The 26,578-nt window shown below is 38.1% G+C and overlaps 1 protein-coding gene across 2 annotated transcripts in view; it reads left to right on the top strand.

The window, feature by feature from the left end:
- The window catches only part of LOC121296216 (protein BANP-like), a 125,450-nt gene that overhangs the window by 9,818 nt on the left and 89,054 nt on the right, over window positions 1-26,578 (top strand). For both annotated transcript variants that reach the window (XR_005947042.1, XM_041221526.1), the window contains exons 2-6: window positions 826-1,037; window positions 1,494-1,585; window positions 3,913-4,112; window positions 11,572-11,679; window positions 13,087-13,262. Coding sequence is in view for 1 of the 2 variants with exons in the window: in XM_041221526.1 (XP_041077460.1) it covers window positions 968-1,037; window positions 1,494-1,585; window positions 3,913-4,112; window positions 11,572-11,679; window positions 13,087-13,262 (646 nt within the window). In the remaining variant the exon portion in view is untranslated. The remainder of the gene's footprint in view (window positions 1-825; window positions 1,038-1,493; window positions 1,586-3,912; window positions 4,113-11,571; window positions 11,680-13,086; window positions 13,263-26,578) is intronic.

The raw sequence follows: 26,578 nt of genomic DNA on the forward strand, positions 1-26,578 counted from the left end.
ATTTTTGTTTAACAATAAGCAGTTGCAAATAAAAGTGCTATGTTTTATAAAGAAGGCCAAAAATGTATTAACAGTTCATTTTACAACATGCAGATCACAAGTGCTCAATGGAATATAGTGACTGCATTCAGTAGCTGTAATTTCATATGCTGAAAAACCAATAGCTTCAGTACAGGTATTGTTGAAACCCTCATAACGAGGGATGTGTTTAAATCAAGGCCAACTGTGTACCTGCTATGTGCAGCAGGGAGGAGCTATCATCAGCTATAGGTCAAACACACACAACTGGAAACATTGTATTCTGAGTGGTTGCCACTATGTAATTAAAGGACAAGGATAAAATATTTACTATGGAATTTGTTTCACCTTTAATAAAACTGCCAAGGGCTGTATTTGCAGAAAATAACTTGTCTATTGCCATATTCTTATTTTATCCATGTGTGCTGAATCCTGTGTAGGCTCATTTTAAGGTCATTTCTTTGTACTTTGTTACCATTTTATTTATTTATTTTTTTAAAGTGAGTGCCTTTAAACAATGCCATATTTTAATATTTATCACATCTCATAATGTTAAACAAAATACTAAAGCCTAAAGTTTGCAGTGTCTTTACTTTCAGCACGTGGGTCAATTATGTTGCACATTTTACTAAAATATGCCTCAAACATTAGTTAACGCCTCTATAGCAGCACCATACCTGAAGAGTCAAAAACTAATTATGGGGCATGCTAATTAATCAATTAAAACAAAACTTTAGCTTGTTTTTTTTTTTGTTTTCATTTCCTTGTGTTTTTCTTGATAGGATGTCTATTGTTTTTTCCACGCAGCTCTTTTCAAGTAAAGTGCTGCAGGAGCACACTGATTGGTGGGATCCCTCGTCCATACGGGAGGTGCCTTCCCCAGTCTGCTGATGATTGGTTAAGTCCTGAGGTGCTTCTCTGGTTGGTGGGTTTCTCGACAGCGCTGTGAATGATGTCTGAACAGGACCTGGCGGAGATGGTACAGATAGCGGTGGAGGACTTGAATCAAGACCACCCAGGTGAGGGAGGCTTTCTGTGTGCGGGGATGGAAATAAGACTCCCACTGCATAGCAGTTTCAGCCATTCCTGCTTTTACTATGAGTTTAATAAAACACCTGTGCTTGTACCTATTCACTGTGCCTAATCAAGCTTGTATGAAAACCTGAACTAGGTGAAAATGCTATGCAATAGGAGTCTTAATTCCATCACTGTTGTGTAGTGATGAAGACTTCCTTACATGATATGTATTAAAATATAGATTTTTTTTTTTTTAGCGATAGACACCAATATCGATATTTTGATATGCTGGTTCCAAAACAGGGAGATCCAGCTTCTATATAAAACAGGGAGTACGAGGCAAATGGATTAGTCATGTTAAGGAGAGACTATTTCTGCAAAACTTATGCAAGATGGGGTTTAAGTTGGGTTGTTCAAAATAGGCATTTTAAAACTCTCTCTGTTTGTGTTTCTGTCAGTGGTGTTGGAAAACCATGAAGAGACTGAAGACAGCGACAAACCGGAGAGAAAACGACAGCGGACAGACATCAACTGTCAGGATACGATCAAGGTGAGGATTTTTTTTCATTTCACATATTAGCAACTCTTTCAGGTGGTCCAAATTAATGTTGAGGTGTGATTTTATTTGTTAAAAACTGAAATTGAAGGGGCATTTCCAAATATTCACTCCAATCTGTATTAAAACCCCTATTTTATGAAAAGAGACAAACACAAAATGAGAAATGATGATTTTATTTAGTTGTGTGGTTTTTTAAGGTTTTGCGAAAGGAGAAAAATAGTAAATTAAATATCTGGGTAAACACGCCTAAAATCAGGTGTTGTATAAAAACACAATTTGGAACACATTTCTATTTCCATTCCACTAGGTGGCAGCATTGCAGTGTAAATGGTACATGTTCTGTAGCGGTGATACATGTAAAGCACTACTTATTTACAAAAGCATGTGCTAGTTTATTTTATTAGAAATTCTATAAAAATGTTTATAAATATTGTACAGTGCCATTTTGCCCATATTATTGAATATGGCTTATAATTGTAAGCAGGGAGTGGTCTTCTGTGTAAATTGCTTCCTATCATTTTTATATAAATCATGTGGAACGTCAAGTAACTCCCAACTGTCTTCGTTATATTTTCTTCTTTTTCTTTTTTAAATTAGTTTTTTAATTGCACTCTGGAGATATGGTGAAAAACCTGGATAACCTACACACATTTTGATTTTTCAGAAACTGTATTTGGATTTTAATAAGAAGCAAGGATATTGATTATGTAGTTTTTCCAGGACTCCCTTCAAATGTAACACCTATAACATCTAACAGACTGCAACATGTACGCTAGTGCTCCAACACCTAATGAGCAGTGTCATGTATTTCTGTTACTTCAGTATTTGCCATCCCTGAGCTTCAGCTATTTCAAATTAGTCATAAGTTTAAAAGGCCTATTCCAGTGTTTTGGCAAAGGTGAATAGCATGATTTCCAGCTGGATGACTCACTGTATTAGTCCTAGGCGCTGTGTATGCTTGGACTCAATTAGACCTGACCAGAGCCAGACTGAATAAGTGTGAAAAGTCCTGCAAACATAACCAGTTGGAGCAGGCCCCTGCAAGTGTACTGCTATTCATTTTTTTGTTCCCTGAAACACAGTTGTCTGTGCTTTCCATTACAGGGTTTTAACCTTCTGTGAGTGAAGTCCAGTTCACATTTTAAAGCGCATTGCAGTTCCACTGTATTGGGCTATGGGAGATATTTTATTCATTACAGTATGAATAATATCCCAGTGTTTGATCAAAGACTGTTTTGTGAAGTATTGTGCTTACATTGGCAGTGATTGCTGCCCAATAGATCTTTGATATGCAAAACAATAGTGCAGCCTTTTTTTGATTTCAAAAACACTACTGCCCATCTGTAGTGACTGTTTTATGTTTGTTTTGAAGTAACCCTTTATTTCTGAATGTCTTTATTTCTCATGTCTTCACTCGATGGTTTGTTTGTTTGTGCAGCACAATTGCGCTGCTGCTTCGTGAGACATTATTTTGTACAGGACCCCGGGGACTTGTCAAGATGTGAGAAACCTGTGCTAATTTATTTTCTGCTTTGAATTATAACTCAGCAGGGGAGATCTGATTCCTTCCCACTTCTAGCATTGTGATATCTCCTCTTTCCTTTCCTGCTGTCCCAGTGCTCTGTCTACAGTCCAGCTGTAGATGGTTCTAAACTTGGACTCCTGGTCAGAATTACTAACTTTAGAAATAGTGCAGTGGCGGCTAGCAATTAAAGAACATTTTTGCAGTAGCATTAACCAGCTCTTTATTTTCTTATTTGAAACATATGTGCAGTTTTAGCAGTGTGTGCGTTAAGCTGTAAATGTGGTTGTGAGACTTCTTCTTTTTGTCTTTACCTGGCCACCTGATGGATATCTGTCGATACCACACCTACAGAATAGGGTCAATATAATGCATACAACTTGGCATTGTCGCATCTTTCAGATTAACATCTGAAAGAAATCAGTGATGTCAAAAACTGCCTGGAGTGCAGTTTGTCTTAATGCTTTACTTTGATTAGTTTAAGCGATTTAATCACTTCCTTGTATTTATTTATGTTTTAAAACATTTTCTACTACAAAGTAAAAATGCTTCTGTGTGGTACCAGATCACATCCTTACATGGTCTGGTTGCAGCGACCAACAACACAGGAAGATTAAGGGACCAGAAATTTGTATTATGTTTCTTTGTATCTGAAATATCTTCCAAAAACTGGTGGAAACAACTTTGAAAATGGGCTCCATGATATCCAGTTACTGCTTTATGCAGTTAGAAGCACTGCCATGGGTGATGTTGTTCAAATTGACTCCCAGGATTCACATGTTGACTTGTTTTGCAGTCCCTTCTGTACTCCATCAACCAGACGATCTGCCTGCGGCTGGATAACATCGAAGGCAAGCTGCAGGCCCTGGAGGCCACCTACAAGTCCCTAGAGGAGAAGCTGGACATGGTGATGAACAAGAACCAGGGCCCCATCCAGGTACCCATGGTGGCAGGATCTCCACTGGGAGCCACACAGACCTGGAACAAAGTGCGATGGTAAGGGGGCTAGGGGGGCTCTCAGGGGTTCTCATCATTTTAAGTTAAAGGCTTATCCTTTGAAGCCATGTGAGCACTTCCATTGTATGTTCCAAATGTCTTCAGGTAAAAAAATAAATACAAATGTAATAACGTAAAATACTGGCAACGCTACAGTTTTAGTTAGCTGAGAGGATGGATGATTATATTTGCTGGCTTCCCAGTTTTTTTTTTTTTTTTTTAAACCTGTTCCGGTTGCTGATTATTTCTAATTAAGACCTCATGACTCATGTTCAAGTTTGATTAAAGCACCAGCATTTTTCAGAAGGCAGGTGGCGCTGGAGGGATGCAGGTACACATTTATAAACTCTGCACCTGAGCGAAAAGAAAAAGCAGATATGTCAACCCACAACATAAAGGCTATGTGCAGGTGGTGTCTTTCAAAGTATTTACTTGTTTTGGTTCCAATATTCTTTCTGGCAACACTAACATTTTTACATCTATTCCATCATGAAAACCACTTGTGATGAAACATGGTAAGGACATTCTCTTCCTAAGGGTATTTCAAGTATCAGACTCTGGGGATATACTGTGTTGGGGTGCCTGTCCATATATACATGTCACATTCACATGTACTTATTTTGGATGTAAGTCATGGTTAAGGTTGTCAAAGTATCTTACCTGCTGCAAAGCATGTCCGCCTTTGGGGGAAGCAGCTGGTTGGTTAGTGACGAGATTGAGGATAATTTCACTCTCCAGGTAAAATGACCAAAAAAGTGCATGACTATCTGAAAGCAAGGCCTGCAAACAGAGATTTCAGCAAAGTGTAGTACCAAATAACAAGTTTAAAATGAAAATGCATGCTTACAAAACAGCTATGAAAACAACACTTTTGTGAACCATGCAGGCACGGCGTGAAACTTACTGTAATTATTTTGTTATATGCAATCAATTTAACTGACGCAGTTTTAAAAGAATCTAGACAGACGCGCTTCTTTCACAATAGGTTTTTCTTGTGACCAGTAAGGACAGGTTGGAGACATTTAATTGGCTGCTGTTCATGACGAGAAATGAACATGAATGCTTGGGAGCTTTTAATCGCTAGGAATGATTTGGCTTTACCAGAACAGGAGGGACAGACTCCCAGTGTTGTCCAAGTCTTTCTTGCTTATGCTCTAATTACTGCTACATCATTTTTTTTCATTTTATGTTCATTATGTGTCCCTGACGTTGTGGATGGAGCACATTCTTGGCATTGTCTTGCCCATTTGTTAGGCACCACCTGTACTGCCGTTCGTGTCATTGTGTCGTGGGTTAAATTTCTAAAATCACTGGGCTGTTTCTCGCGCAGTGGTTAACATAATTAGGTTCTTTAAGACAAACTTGCAGACCAATACTGTTTCACAAAAAGTAAAATTTTTACTGAAGTTGTGATTCATGTCTGGTTAGCAATATTATCATTGCTCTTTCTTTTCTCTGTTGATTATCATTTGGTTCCTTGCTTGTGCAGATATTTCAAAGATGATGGTATAGACGACAATCTGCTCCGGCTTCCTTGTACCAAATCATTTCATGTTTTGTAGTTCAGACTCCCTCGAATGGTCTAGCTGCAGTCAAATCAGGTGACCTCCAGCAAAGGTACCAGGATGCAGCATCTGCAGCTATGGCCAAAAAAATGTGTATTTATTTTGGAAAAGCATATTTCTCCGATATGATATATATGGATGGATGATAGATTAAAGTAATCCAGTGCTTTTAGATTATGTTCATCAGCATACATATACGAAGCTACTAATGTAAGGAAACTAAATGATTTATTTATATTAATTTAGTTATTTATTTCTCTGTGTGAAGGAGTGCACACAACCAGGATTTCAGCAGGAAATCCTTTTACTGATTCCAATATTCAAACATTACACACATATCGCTTAAACATTATCATTTTGACATAATAATGTAGCCCTAATTATTAAGAGAAATTAAGTAGTGATTAATGACTTAATCCTCTGGAAGAAGCATGGGATGGTCAGTCATCAGAAGAGGACTCAGAGTCTGCTTCTTGGATGCATCTCCAAGTGCCTGCTGTTTTTGTATAAAAATCTCTACACCTTAGTTGCTGGCTTATCTCTGTGTATCCAGCAACATTTTGACCAGGCCACTCTTTCTTGCACCAAGTCAGGTGAGGTCATTTCTGTTAGTTGTATAGCACCTTTCCCAGACAATAAAACATTCTTTCCCTGATTGCAACATACACTGTCTACATAGCAGCAGCACAGCTGCATCTCAATCATAGTTTTGTCCTTATAGTATTTTTATAAACTTTTTCCTTACACGAGCGTCCTGTTCTTGTTTAAAATTATTCAATGATATTTGCAAATTGATACCAGATCAATGGAAACACATGTTTGTTTACAACCAGGTAGCAACAATCAGGAAGTAAATAAGAAACTGACATCACCACTGCAGTGCCCCTAATGAATAGTTTATATGGGGTTAAGTGTACTTCTACATTCTCATGATATAGTACTTACTGCATTGTGACAGCACTATATTGCTGAACCTTGGATATGCATAGTCTGGCTGAGCTGCCATCTGTGAGAATCTGGTACCAGTTCTGCATAATTCCATAAAGTGTTGGCTAAGAGTCTTCAACTGTACTCCCTCATTGGATAGTGCCTTTGATAAGGATTTTGGATATACTAAGCCGGAATAAAACAAAAATATCCTTGCTATGTGAAATGGAGATTACAGAAGCATTAAGACAAGGTTCTGAGGTCAGCCAAGTATAAAATTGGAGTATTTTAAAGTGTAGATAGGCAGTGAAATGGGAATGTGTAAAAGTACGATAATGAAACGGGGTCGCTGCTGCAGTACAAAGGGTTCAGATCATAGAATTAGTTTAGGAAGGGTGTTTAAAAGAAAGCACTGCAATGAAAAATGTTGACTAATTGCTGTTTCTCTGAGCAATTGCTTTTTAAAGGGCTGTGGGACATTTTAATTTCAGGGTGACGCCTGTTTCATGGGATGTTTCTTACGAAGAATGTAGTGTCTGCTGTAAGACTCGGTTGTCCTGAATTCACCTGTAAAGTATTATTTCATTCCTACATGAGTCTGAAATAAAGTATAACCAACAAACATCTCCAAGATAAAGGGCGCAAGTGATAATGCTTCTAAATAATACCATAGATTTAAAAACCTAGCACTCATTTAATGAGGGTGTGGTGGTCGTTGAATATACTTGCATGAAACACGAATGCATTATGACTTGTAAGTCATCCCATTCGCATTGCTTTTGTTATCTTCCCAGTTTACAATTCTTACAACTGAAATAGTTCATGAAAAACCAATTATTTAGTGTTTGAGCTTATTTGAGTTTCTGAGTCTGTTTCAAGCATGACACTCATTGCTTATATTTCGTCGGCTAGGTAGGGTAGTTTATTTAATTAAGCACTGATGTTGTTTCAAAGTACATTTGAGTTTTCACACATTGAAAATGAGGACCATGCTGTGAACTGAGACCACTCATTCACTGCACCATGTCAAATAAATCCAATTACTCTTCACTGTTAACACACAAGGTGACATACATAACCTGCACTGGCTTGTTCTTTAGTCTGCTTCATTGTCTGCTTTGACATTTGTTTTATGACAAGCAAGAGTAGACAGTTTTCTTTCAATGAAAATGAAAAGTTTAATTACCTGCAGTACAATTACCTTTGCTGGTCTGTGGCTGAGTAGTTCAGTATTTGCAATTCCACCGCGAATAAACCAAGACAAACATATTTAACCCTTGACCCTGACAGCGGAGACTTTGGTAAGGCCTACTGTCTAGAGCCACATCATTTCTTTGCCGGATTTCTCAGTTTTATATATATATATTCCAAGCTCTGGAAAAAAATAAGAGACCACTGCAAATTTTTCTTAAATCAGCATCTCTACATGTATGGCAGCCATTCCATTCCAGTGTCTGTTGAATTCCAACACAGGCACACCTCATTCTACTGAATGAGGTACTGATTAGGGGATCACCTGAACCAAATCTTATTTAACGAGGAAAAGTATAAAAAACACTCCTGTGGTCATCACTATCCTCTTGCAATAGGACCAGCTGGATGGCAAAACAGTGCTAGTAGTACCTCAAAAGTAATTGGAATAAAAAAATAACTATTGACCATGACCAAAGAGTTGAAAAGGAAAGTTTTGATTGAGGAAAAGAAGGGTTCAGTTCTGGCTTTACTGGCAGAGGGATACAGTGAGCGTCGGGTTGCTTCCATCCTTAAAATTTCCAAGACGGTGGTTCATAAGAACAAGGTCAAGCAGCACACACTGGGGACAACAAAGCTACAGACCGGCAGAGGGCGAAAACGACTCTCCACTGACCGGGATGACCGCCAACTCATTCGAATGTCACTCAGCAACCGTAGGATGACATCAAGTTACCTACAAAAAGAATGGCAAACGGCAGCTAGGGTGAAGTGCACGGCAAGGACGGTTCGAAACAGGCTCCTAGGGGCAGGGCTGAAGTCGTGCAAAGCTAGAAAAAAGCCCTTCATCAATGAGAAGCAAAGAAGAGCCAGGCTGAGGTTTTTAAAAGACCATAAGGATTGGACCGTAGAGGACTGGAGTAAGGTCATCTTCTCCAAGGTCATCTCCAGTCCAATTTTCAGCTTTGCCCAACACCTGGTCGTCTAATGGTTAGACGGAGACCTGGAGAGGCCTACAAGCCACAGTGTTTCGCACCCACTGTGAAATGTGGCGGAGGATCGGTGATGGTCTGGGGGTGCTTCAGCAAGGCTGAAATCGGGCAGCTTTGTCTTTGTGAAGGACGCATGAATCAAGCCAAGTACAAGGTTGTCCTGCTCTGACAATGTTCCCTAACTCTGAGGATTGTTTTTTCCAGCAGGACAATGCTCCATGCCACACATCCAGGTCAATCAAGGTGTGGATGGAGGACCACCAGATCAAGACCCTGTCATGGCTAGCCCAATCTCCAGACCTGAACCCCATTGAAAACCTCTGGAATGTGATCAAGAGGAAGATGGATGGTCACAAGCCATCAAACAAAGTCGAGCTGCTTGAATTTTTGCGCGAAGAGTGGCATAAAGTCACCCAACATCAATGTGAAAGACTGGTGGAAAGCATGCCAAGACACATGAAAGCTGTGATTAAAAACACTATGTAACACAGTTTTTGTTCCTGGGTAGTAAGTGTTATTTCCTAATTGCTTATGCCTCAAAAGTATAGAAAATGGCTATTATTCCCCACAAACTTTGCTTTTGTGACCAGGACAGTGAGACATATTTTGAAATGTACCTATTTCCAATGAGAAAACGGTCTTTTCTTTTCGTTCATATAAAGTCAGAAAAAAACTACATATGAATCCAAATTAACATGTATTTATACTAAAGTAATACAAAAATGACTACAAAAGATTTAGAAGTGAGTAGTTTTTGGGGATTTACGATTATACTGTAAATCACTTTCACGAATCAGCCCCCAAATGTAGTCTTCCATCATGTTCTCGTTACACTGTCCTTGGTAGCGGCGTTCAAAGTCCAGTATATCCTGGAATGTTCTGGAAAATAGGTAAATTTCAAAATATCACTGTCCTGGTCACAAAAGCAAAGTTTGTGGGGAATAATAGCCATTTTCTGTACTTTTGAGGCATAAGCAATTAGGAAATAACACTTACTACCCAGGAATAAAAAAAAATAAATAAATAAAATAAATTGTTACACGATGAAATCAGGGTTATTCCACCAAATATTGATTTCTGAACTCTTTCTAAGTTAAAACATTAGTATTGTGTTGTTTAAAAATGAATATGAACTTATTTTCTTTGCATTATTCGAGGTCTGACAACACTGCATCTTTTTTGTTATTTTGACCAGTTGTCATTTTCTGCAAATAAATGCTCTAAATGACAATATTTTTATTTGTAATTTGGGAGAAATGTTGTCAGTAGTTTATAGAATAAAACAAAAATGTTCATTTTACCCAAACACATACCTATAAATAGTAAAACCAGAGAAACTGATAATTTTGCAGTGGTCTCTTAATTTTTTCCAGAGCTGTGTGTGTGTGTGTGTGTGTGTGTGTGTGTGTGTGTGTGTGTGTGTGTATATATATATATATATATATATATATATATATAATATATATATATATAATTACATTAATTCACTAATAATTTTACTGTAATTTTGTATGATTCACTAATCTGCATACTGTCCCTGTTTTCCCAAGAACAGGTTCATAAACACTCTTCAGAAATATTTTTAAATAAATGGATGCTTTTTAAATAGGGTCTTGTTAAATTTAAGTGATCCTCAATACGTGGTATATTCCACACTTGTTTAAACTTTAGATTCAGTTTGACTCAGTGAGCCAGTTTTGCGTTACAGATTATGGGACTCCACCTGAACACTACACATTGGAAATGATGTGGGTTCAGGTGGGGTCATAATTCATGGAACACTGGAAGGGAATATGATCTTTATAGCCTGGCTTCATCTGAGTCAGAGGCCTGGATAAAGTTATGACACCACTGCAGCTGTAAAGTGTAGCTACAGCAGTGGCAAAAACTGATTAATTCACGGCAAGATTATTATAGTTTTGAAAAAGAAAAAGGGACTTATCAGAATATTGTCACATGATTGAGAAAAAAACTTTTCCTTTTAAAGATGGTGTGGAAGGGGTGTGGGGAATTCACTGACTATATGACATGACAGACAGGTGTACTTGAAAACACCACACAGGTGCCCAGTTTTATTTGCAAACAGTTCTTGCTTTTTCCGGCAGAGGGCACTGTTGACCGTGGGCTGCCTATCAACGATGATAGACAGCACAACGGAAATACCACAGCTGGTACGTGAACAGCAAGTGCACTCACAGGTGCTCAAAGAAATAATAATGAAAACATAAGGCGAAAAGAACAATGGAAAATAAAACAGTAATAAAACTACAAATAAAAGGTGCTGCACTCGGCAGCGTTATCCCGGTCGTCTCTACCCGCACGACCCGGATCACCGTCCTACTCTGTAGGCTAACTAGCCTGTTCTTTCACAATACGCCGGGGTCTGCCCAAGGGTTCCCCGCTCTCTCTGTCTCGCTATGAAACTCTTTGTTTAGGCTGATTCCCGGTCCTGGATCAGAGCTTCCACACTCTCGTTGCAACTAAGTGGGCAGACCTGAGGAAACAGCAGAGCATTTTTTTATAGGGCTAGCAATCTGCCAAGACTCGCCTCTCAGCCATTCAGAGAGGGGGAAAGTCCACACACCCACTTTCCCACCTCCCCGTGTCACTGCCTTGACTCGCAGGCGGTTGTTGGACGACTGTCGCCCTCTTCCTGCAGCCCGTGAACACGTCAGCAGAGTCAGCACAGATCTCTCCCTGTTACAGATGGGCATTTGGTAAAAGTTGTATAAGGACATTTTTTGCATATTTAACCTTGACCCTTCTTGTTTCTCCCTTTCATAGCGTGGTTCCACAGACTAACGTCATTGTAAGCAGTGACCGGCAGAAGGTTTCAGGACAGGAGGAAACGGTCACCAGAGCAACAGAATCACTGGAGAATCTTCTTAGCAAGTCAGTAGCGAATCTGTGATTCTTTTGGCTAGCATCCAAGAAAAGTTACTAGTTTTTGTGCCACGTTGTTTTAACGTCCTGGCCATATCAATGGTAGAGACCATACGGTTGAACTTCATATTTGGTACATAGCTGTCTTCTTTTGATCGTAAATGGTAATTAATCTATATCAAGGATCCATTTCCAGTCACGTTTGTTGTAAATTCTAGCAATATCTCTGTTATTTGTTACTAAATAAATATTGCAAGCAAACCTGGCAGTGACCTTGAACTTCATCCATAACTTAAAAATGCAAAATCTGAATTCTAAACTGTTAAGGAATTCAGTCAAGCAGACAGATATTTTGTCTAGGGTCCCCTTCACTGGTATAAAAATCCCATCACATTCAGTTGTCAATCAGTATATTGAAGAAGTCACAAGCCAAAATGTTTGTCTACTTGTCTGAGTTTTTTTTTTTTTTCTACCTTAACTTCACCTTTGGCCTAATACGGCTGCTCTATTTGCATTACAAATGTGCCGTATATATATATATAAAAATTGATCTTAATAATAACTATTAAAGAATTTCAGATATTCCAATTGTATATGTCAGGGACGGCATGTTTCTTTGTGCTGCCATTTGAAAACAGCACATTGCGATGTATAACCAACAAGAGACAGCAGTTTGGCAGTAGATGTAGCCTTGGTCCTGGGATCTGACCTGCTTAAGCATCCTGGAGATGAATTGGCTGTGCAAAACCCAAATAATTTACTATGTAGACTTTGGCAAACCGAGTCTACTGGACTCTACCATGGGAACTGCCCTAGTTATGTCTATCTTGTTTATAGTCAGAAAATATTCTGTCTCCGCCTCCACTTAATGATATATAATGACAATACAGAGAGTACTATAGAATCACAGTGCTGTAGATTTTAGGCTATGGCAACAAAACAATAGTTACAATATATGATATCACTATTGATGCAATTGTATGAAGTATGTCACTAACATACCAAACTACTTTGGTGTTCCAAATCCTCTGTTTTTGCCACCCCTGGTCATGATATAATTTGCTTAAGGTTCTAGAGTTTCTCATGGTATCCTAATTAATACTTTGCAGTAACGGTAGCCAAGTTGGACTACATTAACAGAATAAGCTATTTTAAATATAAATTTCCCTAATATTTCTTATCTGTTGATATATTATTATATACTAGGAGTGTTTTCCTATAATTGTACATTGTTTCTAAGATTCTTACCATGCTGGAAGGGCATGAGGAGCTTTCAAGAGCATGAATAGCCCCTGAATTAGTCCGCTGCACTACATAATATTTGCTGGATTGACTAATTGAGGTGGCAGGCGATTAAAATTGTGTTCCGTGCAGAAGTTTGTAGCTGGTATGTTGATTCGTGTTTCCCTTGTCCAGTGCTGTTCAGGGACGCAGACAGAACACAATCCTGGTGAAGGTCCCAGCGGCGGACGATAGCCACAACGAGGATGCTGAGAGCGGCTCCGAGGCCAGTGACTCCGTCTCCAACAGCGGCCAGGGAGGGGGGGGTGCCATGGGGAACAATGTCACTCTCATCACCCTCAACTCGGAAGGTAAGGGCATCCAGTGAGCTTGATCTCATACATCCATTAAGTGTCACCACACACTAATTACTGGGGCACACGACTGGAGATTTGTGGCCTGTTTAACCCACCTCTCTTACCTTAGCGTTCTCGCAGATGTAATCATCCCATCCAGGTGCAGTTGCACCCTAAAATATTAAGTGGCGGGCATATTGAACAATGGATGATATAATGGGGAACTAATGTTACTGTCTTGGGATGGGATTCATGGCAGAGTAGCAAGGCGGAAACCACTAAGAAGAACATGAATGCTTGTCTCAAGTTGGCCAAAAAGCACCTGGATGATCCTCAAGAGTTCTGGAACAATATTCTATGGACAGATGAGTGTTATGTTTTGGAATGGCCTAGTCAAAGTCCAGACCTAAACCCCATTGAGATGTTGTGGCAGGACCTGAAGTGAGCAGTTTATGCTCAAACACCCACAAATGTCACTGAGCTGAAGCAGTTCTGCATCAAGGAGTGAGCCAAAACTCCTCCACGGCGCTGTAAGAGATAACTACAGGAAGCCTTTGGTTGCAGTTATTTGCTGGTAAAGGTGGCGTAACCAGTTATTGAGTCTAAGGGGGCGATTACTTTTTCACACAGGGGCATTGGGTGTTGCATAACTTTCTTTAATAAATAAATTACATAAGTATCAAAATTGTGTTATTTGTTCACTCAAGGACCCTTTTATCTAATATTAGATTTTGGTTGAAGATCTGATAACATTCGGTGTCAAAAATATGCAAAAATACAGAAAATCAGACGGGACAAATAGTTTTTCACGGCACTGTAAAGCACAGGCCTCTTATCGTTTTTTCTCCGGAAAAAGCAGAGAATGGCGAAGTGAGACCGATAGGATCCAAATAAAACCGAAAAAATAAAATTAAAAAAGTGCGTATCTCACAGCCCTGTACATTACAGAGAAAACACGGACATAACAAAGGAAATAGTTCTGCATCTCCAGCGCTCAAAGAATATCACCTATATTTACAGAGCTTTTATTTGATGTTATAGTAATAAAATAATGACTTAGATTGCATTATTGTGGAGCTTGGTGATAAAACAAGTGATCAGGAGAGGATTTGTAAGTATGCACATCTACAAAAAGAGGTATGTGAAAAATACAGCGAATAAAGGGTGGGGCTTTGCTAGAGATACAGTGCTGAGTGTCCTTTTGCGAGTCAATGCCTTTTAAACATGTTTTACTCGGGTGGGGGGGATATTTTAAACAGCGTGTGCAAAATAAGCAGCACATGTGAAAATAAATTGGATCTGACACGCCTAACAAGCACTGAATAAATGGACTGCAAAGGGTTAATGCTTCATATAATATACCAGATGAAGTAGTAAGATCTAAATCCCCAGAATGTTTTCAATTAGCAATAAGATACTGCCATGGAGAAAATGTGCTAGCAAGGGTCAAGTGACTTTTAGGTCTTACTCAAAACATTTCTTAAGTAGCTGTTGTTTTTTTTTAAAAAAATGTTATTGTGTCGTCGCCAGTGGTTTTTACCATGGTTTTCTCCCCAATTTGGAATGCCCAATTATTATTTTTTTTTATACCGGTTCACTGCTGCAAGCCCCGGCAACTTGGGAAACGGAGACTGAAACGTGCGTCTTTTGAAACGTGCTCCTGCCAATCCGTCATGTTTCACACTGCGGATCCACAGCGAAGCCAACAGACCTATAGTGCCGGATGACAACACAGGTCTGGATGGCTCCACTTCAGACCCACAGATGCCCTATCAGCCACAGGGGTCGCTGGTGCATGGTGATCCATCGACTGCCCTGCTGACCTAAGCCCTCCCTACCCGGGTGGCGCTCAGCCAGTTGTGCTCCGCCCCCTAGGAACCCCCGGTCATGGTCGGCAGTGACATAGCATGGATTCGAACCAGGATATAGGGCGCATCCTGCACTCCACGTGGAGCACCTTTACTGGATGCGCCATTCGGGAACGCCAACTTTTCTTACGTTCTAATGTATACGTTGTTTGCCTAGATTGTGAGATTGCGCCTGGTGAAGCTATGTACTCTCTAAGCTCACAATTTCAGTGGTACGAGAGCTTGTAAATGAAACATGAGTGCTGGCATATATCAGCTCTTTGATCAGAGAGTTTTGGGTGGCCATTCCACGTCTGTATTTGTGGAGGTTTTTTCCCCCCTAATTACAATAAATTGGAAAGCATAACTGAATGTGTCTGCAAACATGACTGATGGCAGAATGCCTCAAAGCACATCTGGGGTTTGGCAGCTGCACGTCAGTGTTTGTATTTTTAATGGAGTCCCCACAAGCCTTGAGACAGATGAAACTGATCGTTATCAGTTAAGTCGACCAAGAAACGCAGACCCAGTTAAAAGCTCAGTAGTCTCTGAACCAGCTTTTCGAATTAGTCATAGTGTCTGGATTAAAGCAGGCGTTTCACAGACACAGAGTGGAGTCTGTTTAGTTTAGGGTCATTTATGTGGCTGTATGGTAGTGAATGTTGGGTAGGGCAGGAAATATATCAATATTACATTTTTAATACTTTTTTTTAACTTTTACTCTCATTAGTACCAAAAAGATTATTTTGACGAGAAATTGCAACATGTTTACCCTGGCATGTTTACCCTAATGACTGACATGCTTTCAAAAGCAATGATTCTTGTAAAATATTAAGAGGATTTACAAGCAGGCCAGGTGTCTGCAGGGAATATTTCTCCTCTGAGGTTTGTGTTAAAGGACATACATCTCTGGTCTTTTATTTATTGGATGCCCTTGACTTTGAACTGGAGCATAGACTAGCTGTAAAATCAACAGTAGACATAGCCGCATAGGGCCGACAGACAGACAGCAGATGGCGGCACTGTTTGATGGCTCCAGCTACTCCCAGCAGGCTGTGTTCATTGAAAGCTGCACTTGCTACAGAATGCATCAGATCCTTTAGGAGCTGTCACATGAAATGGTGTGTATAAATATCTGCAGTTGTTTTTGGCAGGATAAATGTTTCGCAGAGATGATGCAGGCTTGTGAATGGAGAGGCATTGGAAGTGCCACTCTGAATCAAGTGTAACGTTCACAGTGTTTTGTACTAGTCCATGTAGTAATTAAGTGTTGTAAGCTATATTACAGCTGTTGGTACTGTCACATATAGAAATGTACTATGATTGCCAGATTGAATAAACATGTCTGGAAGTAAGAGAAGTGCATGGAGGGGAAGTGTTCAGTTCTCACATTGAAAAAGACACCTACTACAAGGGTTGCTATGGTAGTTGAGTATAATTGTCATCCTTTTTAGTTACTGATTAGCTCCTGATACTGTAGCATCCGATAAGGTAGGTATTTTAGTCACAGTGCAATACATTTCGGTACAATCTACATGGTGTAAAGCTGTGATGTGTGACCGTGCAATAGAAATTTGAGGGTCCCTATATACGTTTGTAGTTTTTTTTGTTTTACTGGATAAGGCTCTTAAAGAGCAATTTGATATGAGTTTGAATTACCAGAATTATCTTAACTATTGTACTATTCTTGTTGTTTAGATTTACTTTGTACTGTATATCTTCGTCTGTTTCATCCTGGTGACTTTTTCAAGCCTCAAAAGTACTCTCAAACATGTATTTAGACTGTTTAGTTGTTTGGACCAACTTTAACACACTGCCCCTAGTGGATGCAGGAAATAAATCAGTGAGAAGGTATTTCTTTTTTCCATCAGGGACAGTGTGTTGCAGGGGCACAGGTTAAGAGCTACACTGTTTTTCCTGCTGCGCAGAGAGAGAGGACATGTTTGAGAATCCTTTTGAGGCAACAGAGCTACTTCACCCCTCTGAGTTTTAAAAAGTCACCAGGGTGAGATGACTGAAACACAAATGATATGCAAATGTATTATAAACCATAACAAAAATAGAATAAATTAATCAGATAGCTGCGATATTTCAGATCCATACCAAGTTGCTCTTTAATGGAAGAGTGTGGTACAAGAATAGAGGCGGGCATACAGTTTTCTGTAATCCATTTTCATATTACCCGAGTTATTGTGTTTTTCTTTTTTTTTCAAATGCATATAAAAAAATTAATGGACCACCAAAAAAGATTTTTAATTCCCAAGAGGGTAACAAAACTCATGCAGGCAGATCCCCAGCCTGACACCTGATGAGAATTGCTGTGTTGACTGAATGCAAACGTTTACATGTCGTAATCATGAAGGCTAACCACGTAAGGCTTATATTGCTGCCTACTATATTTCTAAATCAACTCAGTAATCCTGTAAAACTCAATTTGGTATATTCAAAGGGCTCATTGAGGCTACTACACACTAACACGACTGCACCACAAAACCTAAAAATAGTTCCCCCAGTTTCTAGGATACAGTGGAGTCGCATATACTGGAGAACCGCTTTTTATACAACCCCCAGAACAGTAGTTGTACTGAAACAAGCTGAGGATAAGTTATGTCAGACAGTGCATTCAGTAGTAGTTGGCCATGTTCATTTATATTTTTATGACATTGATAGATTTGGTTCTGTATTTATAGCGATTGCGTGAAATTTATTTTACGGGTGACTTACAGTATTGAAAATTCAGTATTGCATCAAAGCATTATTTCATCACTTCCAATTACCTTAAACAGATCTCTCACTCTCATCTACCTTTGTTTCATCCCTGGAACTTTTTATAACATTCAGTATTTGTTCCTGAGTATTGCATTTAATAATGGGCTTTATTTTAATGAACTAGCCAACTAACATGGTGTTCATTTTTTTAATGCTTCACAAATAGCTAATACTGTTCAGCAAACACCAGGGCCATGCATAAGAATGATTTACTTCAAATATATTTATTTAAAGGCTCTTTTAACAATGTCACTGTAGCAATGTTTAGCAAATTAGACTTTTTATTTAGAAGTTTTATATCATCATACCTGTTTTATTAGTTTTATAAATGGGCTAATCTCAACTAACTAATAGCCTGGGCTGTATTTGTTTCACAGCCTAAAAATAGATTTTTCACAATTTTAAACATGTAATATTTATTAAAGCAGTTAGTAAATACTAGTTATTATATAACACAGTTCGCAGAAATGTGTATTTAAAAATCTACCGGCATTCCTATAATAACAGAAGAGGTAGCAAAGCCACAGAAGGATTCCTGATGAGTTGCAGACAAGAGAGGGAGGGAGGGAGGAAGGAAGGAAGGAAGGAAGGAAGGAAGGAAGGCTTCACCTGTTTGAATTATCTTGGGGAGAGATGATCTGTTGCAGTACAGACGATCCAAGGTACCAGGAGCTTTTTGCCAGGCTAATTTTTTTTAAAAATCCAAACGCTCACGTTTCCATCATTCATGCGTACATATGTAAGAGATAATAAAATATATTTGTTAGGAATGTAAGAAAGTATCTTTCTGTCTCATAAATGTTTCAGTTTCTGGTATATCTTTTGATTGTTGCAGCATACAGTGGTGCCCTCCACCCCCACCGAAAGCTTCTTTGTTTCTGTAATGGCCTCAGAATGGAGTGTGGTAACCTGTGGTGTACCACAGGGATCAGTATTAGGTCCTCTGCTATTCCTAATCTACATTAATGATTTAGATTCTGGTATAGTAAGCAAACTTGTTAAATTTTCAGACGACACAAAAGTAGGAGGAGTGGCAAACACTGTTGCAGCAGCAAAGGTCATTCAAAATGATCTAGACAAGATTCAGAACTGGGCAGACACATGGCAAATGACATTTAATAGAGAAAAGTGTAAGGTACTGCACGCAGGAAATAAAAATGTACATTATAAATATCATATGGGAGATACTGAAATTGGAGAAGGAATCTATGAAAAAGACCTAGTAGTTTTTGTTGACTCAGAAATGTCTTCATCTAGACAATGTGGGGAAGCTATAAAAAAGGCTAACAAGATGCTCGGATACATTGTGAAAAGTGTTGAATTTAAATCAAGGGAAGTCATGTTAAAACTGTACAATGCACTAGTAAGACCTCATCTTGAATATTGTGTGCAGTTCTGGTCACCTCGCTATAAAAAAGATATTGCTGCTCTAGAAAGAGTGCAAAGAAGAGCGACCAGAATTATTCCGGGCTTAAAAGGCATGTCATATGCAGACAGGCTAAAATAATTGAATCTGTTCAGTCTTGAACAAAGAAGACTACGTGGCGACCTAATTCAAGCATTCAAAATTCTAAAAGGTATTGACAGTGTCGACCCAAGGGACTTTTTCAGCCTGAAAAAAGAAACAAGGACCAGGGGTCACAAATGGAGATTAGACAAAGGGGCATTCAGAACAGAAAATAGGAGGCACTTTTTTACACAGAGAATTGTGAGGGTCTGGAATCAACTCCCCAGTAATGTTGTTGAAGCTGACACCCTGGGATCCTTCAAGAAGCTGCTTGATGAGATTTTGGGATCAATAAGCTACTAACAACCAAACGAGCAAGATGGGCCGAATGGCCTCCTCTCGTTTGTAAACTTTCTTATGTTCTTATGTTCTTAGATTACATCAAAAGATTGCTGTTTAGTTTGGGTGTTATGACCTGTTTAGATCAATATTACTTTTTTTTTTATTTTTTTATTATATATATATATATATATATATATATATATATATATATATATATATATATATATATATATGTGTGTGTATGTATATATATATATATATATATATATATATATATATATATATATATATATATATGTATGTGTGTGTGTATATATATATATATATATTTTTTTGTTTGTAGAAAATAGTGTCTGTTGGTAAAAATCAGGTTGCCCCTTTAAGGGATGTGATTGGATGGACGCCCTACATGTCATCTTTCTGTTCCCTATAGATAGCGAAAGATGTCTGTACGCTCTGTTGGGGTCCAGTGGCAGCTGACGCAGTCTGACTGAAGAGAAGAGGTTAGCGGACAAAGAGCGGAGTTAGCGATAGACCTAAGGAAATGTTACGGGAGTATTTGTCTGATGTTGCTCATGTGGCCTAAAGGCATACTTTATATTATCTACAGTATATTTTCCTAATATTCTGTGCCATACCCTAATTGTGTGCCCTGTAGTATGATTCTCTGTAGTTCAGCCTCACTTCCCAACAGGCAGCCTGGATGAGACTTTTCAGAAGCGTTTTCTTTTTCTTTCTGGAATAGTAAGTTAGTTTGTAAGCACAGCAAATTTGGTAAAAAAAAAAAAAAAAAAACCATAGAGTGCTGCAGAACACATTTAATAAGATACTAAACGAGTAAGAAATCAAATATTATAAAAAGGTGAAATATAAGGGGCCTTTTTGCAGCATAGTGGATGGCTTGCTTTTGGTAGCTGCAGTTTTATAGAACCTTTTCACCGTCATTCCTGTGGGCGGTCCCACTAAAATGACCTGTACTATAAAAGGTGTTCTGTTTATGAACTACTGTGTTAGAAAAAGGCAGTCGGTGTCAGATTACCTTGTAATGTGTGTGTGTGTGTGTGTGTGCGTCTAATATATATATAATATATATAATGACACACACACACACATAGTCAGCACTCACATATCTAACCCGATAACCTTTTGACTTCAGTGACGGTAACGAGTGTGACACATCTTTCATCTGTGTATGTAGGAGAGCACGTTGTAACCTGCCCCTACCACCCAAACAACCCCCTGCCCTACATGCATGCATACACACACACACACACACACACACACACACACATATTTTGAAAAGAAAGAATATCTCTTGGGTTTGAGGAACTGTGCAGGGAAATGTATATTCTGTTGATTTTTCTTTTGTTTCGTACTGTTGTATTTTTCTTATTTTTTTTCTTATATCTGACAAAAAACGAGATGGATCATGGTGATGGTAGATCGTTCGTGGTAGATTAGATTCAGCAGGTCAAGGCAGGATATTTACTGCAATCTGTGTCGAATGTTTTACTATTTGAAGACGGTCCTCCTCTTAGTTTCGTTTTTCATCCAGAGGGGTCTTTCACTGATTCTTTCATTGAAATTTGTTAGCACTCAAACTGGGGGAATAACACAGCAGTAAAAGACAAACACTTCTCTGTTTTTTCAGGGAACACAAAAAAGAAAATACCTAGCTGAAAGGACGGTATTTTAAAATAAGTAGGCTTCCATTTAGATGTACTGTAGTTGGTTTTGTTGGTACAGTACTATATTTTCAACAGAAGTAGTATTTTAATTCAGAACGATATGATTCTGAAAATATCACTTGCCAAAATATACAAAACGTGGACTGTAATACAGTACTTACTTTTAAATCTCGTACACATTGTACTAACATGTAGTAAACCATTAACGACCCAACAGCAAAATGATAATCAAAATGTTATCCATGCACAGAACTGCGTAAAATGTAAAAGGCAATGCAATTTAGCAAGAGTAAAAAATAAACGCCAGTTTCCAGAATTAAAACAGTATCCAAAGTGAGTATTTAAATTTGCAAAATATAGTGCTCCATAAGGCCCTAATGTCACAGTTCACTTGCAAAGGAAAATGCACAAAAGCAACTAAAGATTTTAAAAGCCTACCTAAAACTGTTACCTAAAAAATTATTAACTTTTACATTACTGTAGCTTTTCTCGTTCGCTTTGTTTTTGGAGGAAGCACTGTGTAACTGTGTAACTGGACAATAATAAAGAAAGATTTATTAAAATTTTAAATTTTATTCTTAATACAAAGGCTGTAAAATGCGACTGATGTGTATCTGGATAAATATATTTCAATTTTTAAAATTTTTTTTTTTTTTTTTTTACTGTATGTTGGAAATAAGTTATTTTTTATTGTATTTGTAGCCAATTAGCCTCCTTTTTAATATTAAACTTCTATTGATGCAGGATTTCAAAGGAAATGTAGAAATCCCTACTGGATTAGTTTTGGGGTAAAAAAACTAATTGAGCCTCGCCATAAGATTTGCTTTTCATTTTTACTATTTATTATTATCCAGGCTGTAAACATAACCATTCTAAACTAACTGCACATGGGTTTTTAAAGAGATGTGGTAATAGTCTGAGCAAAACTAAAGAAACTAGTTAGTCTAGACAAATTGTTATATTGAGTATACATCATTCATGTGATAGGAATGTCAGTGTGTGCGGAACAAGATGTTTATGCTGGTAATGAAACGGTTAAAAGGACAAAAAAAGAAGAAATTCCAGGCTTTTTTTTTTTTTTTTAAATGTCAGTTCATATGGCAGGCACACGTGTGTTTGTGTTGTCTTGTTGCAGCGCTCTGTCATTTCAGACTGGTGAATGATGTATGGAGGCTGGATTGCTTATTTGGGACCTCCAGTAACCTTATCTGTTTAGAATCTGAGTCTGAGATGGAGGCCCCCGGGAGGATCAGCTGACAGTTCTTTATGTGGAAGGGGACCCTGTGCAGCTGGCGGAAATGCAGCAAAAACTAGACATCTGTTTCAGAGTCCTCGCCATAAACTGGAAATCAGCATTCGGCACATCAAAGCGGAAAACGCACATGATTTGTTTTATAAAGATATGAAACATTGTTACCTTTATCTTGTTTCAAACAGGGTCTGTTCAGTGTGACTGGTCTTAAATCGAAAGGACACCGTTAAAAAGAGCAGTTCAATACTGTCCTATTTGTTTGACACTAATACTGAATATCTGCTCTTAAATAACAGTATTTAGATCAATATGGATTTTAAATTATTCATTATTTCTTTCAGCATTTTAGATTAATCTGTTGTATAGTAGAGAAATATATTCACAAAGTAAAATTGTTCCTTAGAACCAAGAAAGAAACTTCAGTTTTCTTTGTTAATTTATATCTGGTGATATATTTCAGGTCTCCTCTACTATATTGGCCTTCGGATTTCTGCTGTCCTAAAATACCATGTTTCAGTCAGTCAGTTAAAACTTACAATAACACATTATGGCAGGGATCTGCTCAGAGATACTGAGCAGATCATCCTCCTCTTTATATTATCTCTTTATGATCCAGCAATGTTCGTTGGAATAGTCAACAATGCATTATTGACTTAAAGGTGATCAACCTATACCCCAATGGGGTAAGCCACAGCTGCATTTTATTAGGGTTTTATTTTTTTTTACAGCTCTGGGGAATCACCCTGGATTGCATCAACTACATAACCCTGGTTCTGCGGTCATCCCTAAAAACAATAGACTGGTGCAATCCAGGGAGATTTTCCTTAACTTGTGCCCTACAGTAGCCACACACAGTTTGATATTGAGCTGTGAAAAATCAAATTAAAACCAAGAACAAATCCCAGAGTTTCCTGTGGGTTGCCCCTTTATGTGTTTGTAATATGCTTCTACTTGGAAATGTGTTTCTGTGGTTAACAATTTCACAGACACCCAAGTCTTGATATTACAACTGCCTGGCCTCTGGTTTGTGTATCTCCCTGCTTCCTAAGTAATGTTTCTCATTACTCTGCTGAAGGCAAAGGTTCATGGTATTGGGGGTTCCAGTTCCCTGAGATTACAATGTCAGCTTCGTCATTCAGAGAAATAGACATATACTGTATGTGTGTTATTTAAATGCCAGTCAATTATTCATAATCAAAACTTTAAATACTTTAAATTGCTGAAAAAAATATTCTAGATCATTCATGCAGTTTCAAGGACAATTTTGCACTCCATCTATATGCATTAAAATTAATAAATGCATTATTACTGAATATAGTGAAGATGCTTCTAGGTAAGCACATCTGTAATGACACACTAATCAAATTCAGTAGTAATGCAATATTCAAGAGTATGAGAATTTTGTCTGTCTGTCACTTTTCCATTTTTGCATATGTATTGAGAATTGTTTTTCCAATTCTAATGACACTTGCTGAAGACATCCTTTAGTGTGTTTTCAGAATGTGAATTATTGAAAAAAAAAAAAAACACTGATTGGTTGCTGAGGAGCTGGGTGGCTTCTGGAGATTTTGTAAGAACTCCTTTTGCTGTGCTTCTGAGTAACTGTCTTTGCTTTTCTAATGACTGGCTTGTTTTCAGTAAATTGAATTAGTTTTCAGTTAAACAAAATACCACTGAAAAATATAAGTACACATTTAGCCAGATCTTTTGTGTAGGAAAATGTGATACCAATGAGGTGATGGTGATACATTAGGTACAGTTAACTGGAATTATTTTGTTAGTTCTCTGCTTCAAATAAAGCAAAACAAAATAAGTAGTGCTGGATTGGGTTTGTAGATCAGGTTCCTTTACACAATAACTAACATATGGAACGCAGTTCTTTTACCAAATCATGTAGGCTAATGTGGGCTAATTCTGTTACATGCTTTCCACATGTCCACTTCTTACATGAAGACGAGGCCTTTGTGGCCTTGATAGCGTATGTAATTTGCATATGTATTTAACTCTACTACAGGTAGAATTTGCAACTAATAGGTGTTTCCTGTACCTTATTTTGCCTGTCACTGGGGTTGAAAGTGATTTGAAATCAGTCCTACTTATTTCCATTGGCAGCAGAACAAGAATAGGGTCTGTCGTCAGTGAGCAACAGTTGGGATTTCGGGTTGCTGGCAGAACTTTGTCTCGTTTGATGGAGAAAATTATCTAATCAGTTTCCAATAAGATAGCATGCTAAATTAAAAAAAAAAAAACTTTAAATACTAGTGTGTGCTAGTAATATATATGTAAGGCCTGAGGCTCCAATAGGTTAATCAATGAATGTCTGATTGAGATTTGCAGCTTAAAAGTCATGATGATTACTAATTGACTAGTGTCATCTCTGTGTCACTATGTTTGATGTGGTGAAATTCTATATCCCTGCTAATGATCATTTATCCTCTAAAAGAGGCATGGAAACACGGAGTGGAGCAGATGCAATACAGCAGTTGTCTAAATTGTTACCCTGATTAAGTTATAGCTTTATTTTTATTTTGTATGAATTTATTGCCTGAACTCATCACAACTGTCATTGAGTGACGGTAAGGACTAGACAGCAACTGGGCAGGAGATAATACCAAGTCCTGATGTAACTCCGGAAAGCATTTCATTTAGCACTGAGCATGCTGAAAGGTCTTTTGGCAGGCTGTTAGTTTGTTGGTAACTTGTGCTCTGGTTACATTTCTAATCTTTGGCTTGCAGTGAGGTTAGCTTCCACCTGAACAAACTAACCCTAATGTACAAGAATGTTAGGAATAGCAGGTTATTCAATTTTTGTAGCATCTCTTTTTTTATAGAGTATTATTTTACTCGTCCTGCTGGGGCAGTTTTGCAATCTCACAGTGACTTTGATGTTAGGATTAATTTAAAGGCAGGAGGAATGGACCTAATAAGCAAAGGGTAGAGTCAGGGACACAGGATACTGTGGTCAGTAGGTAGACTCCTACTTGTTCAATTTGCACATAGGTGGAGGGATGTTTCATTTCATTCGGAGCAGATGACATGTTTTCTGATTTCTCACACTAGCACTGAGAAAGTGGAAAATGAGCGAGCCTGGATGGTCGATCAGGGCAACTAATACCTGCTTCTGTTTAAGAATAAAAGTGTTTTTGGCAGACCAAGCCTATTAAAACACAGCTGATATGAATCCATTCAAATTTGCCACTGACTGCAACTAAAATATAATATCGTGTGTGTATGTTTATATAGATATAATTATAATACTTGGTTTAGACGTGTCTGTTTATAATGGATGATTATCATGTAAACAGAGACACATGTCTGACTCCCATTAGGTTAGTGAGTAATCTGTTCCTCATGTTTTTTCTTAGAAAATCAGTGTCTTGTTCTGCACCTGGTGATTGTGGTCCTGCACACAATTTAAATTGAAGTAACTAGGAGTGGAAAGGTAGCTGAAGTTTCAACCTAAGAAACATCACAGAGGGAGTATTAGAGGAAAGGATGAAAAGGATTCTGAATACATAAACGTGAAGCAAAGTTACAGTAGCCTGAATGTAAATATATGGAAGAGATTTCCCTATTGATGTGCAAATCTGCTGACGTCTTTATGGTTGATTTATTTATTTTTTGGTGTTGAGAGTTCTGTTGACTTATTTACTTTGGAGTTCTCCCGATCTTTAAGATATAACTGGCTAGCAAAAGCAGTTTATCTCATTACTAATTCCATTGCTGCAGAGTCCCTTTTAGAAAAATAAACACTTTTCTGTAGTTTCATGTGCAACGTTGCTTCTGGGAAATCACAGCTGAACGCTGACAAAGCGACAAAAGTGTTGTATGTGTGGATATTACAAGCAATATTATTCAAAGATTTTTTTTTTTTAAACAATAAGTTACAATCTCCCCGTCAGCTAGTTCTCGGAAATTTTAACTGATTACACCGTGTAACAATTTTTTTTTTTTTTTTTGTTCTTGGGTAGTAAGTGTTATTTCCT

This window comes from Polyodon spathula, chromosome 21, assembly GCF_017654505.1.
Source record: "Polyodon spathula isolate WHYD16114869_AA chromosome 21, ASM1765450v1, whole genome shotgun sequence".
In the NCBI taxonomy this organism is placed as follows: Eukaryota; Metazoa; Chordata; class Actinopteri; order Acipenseriformes; family Polyodontidae; genus Polyodon; species Polyodon spathula.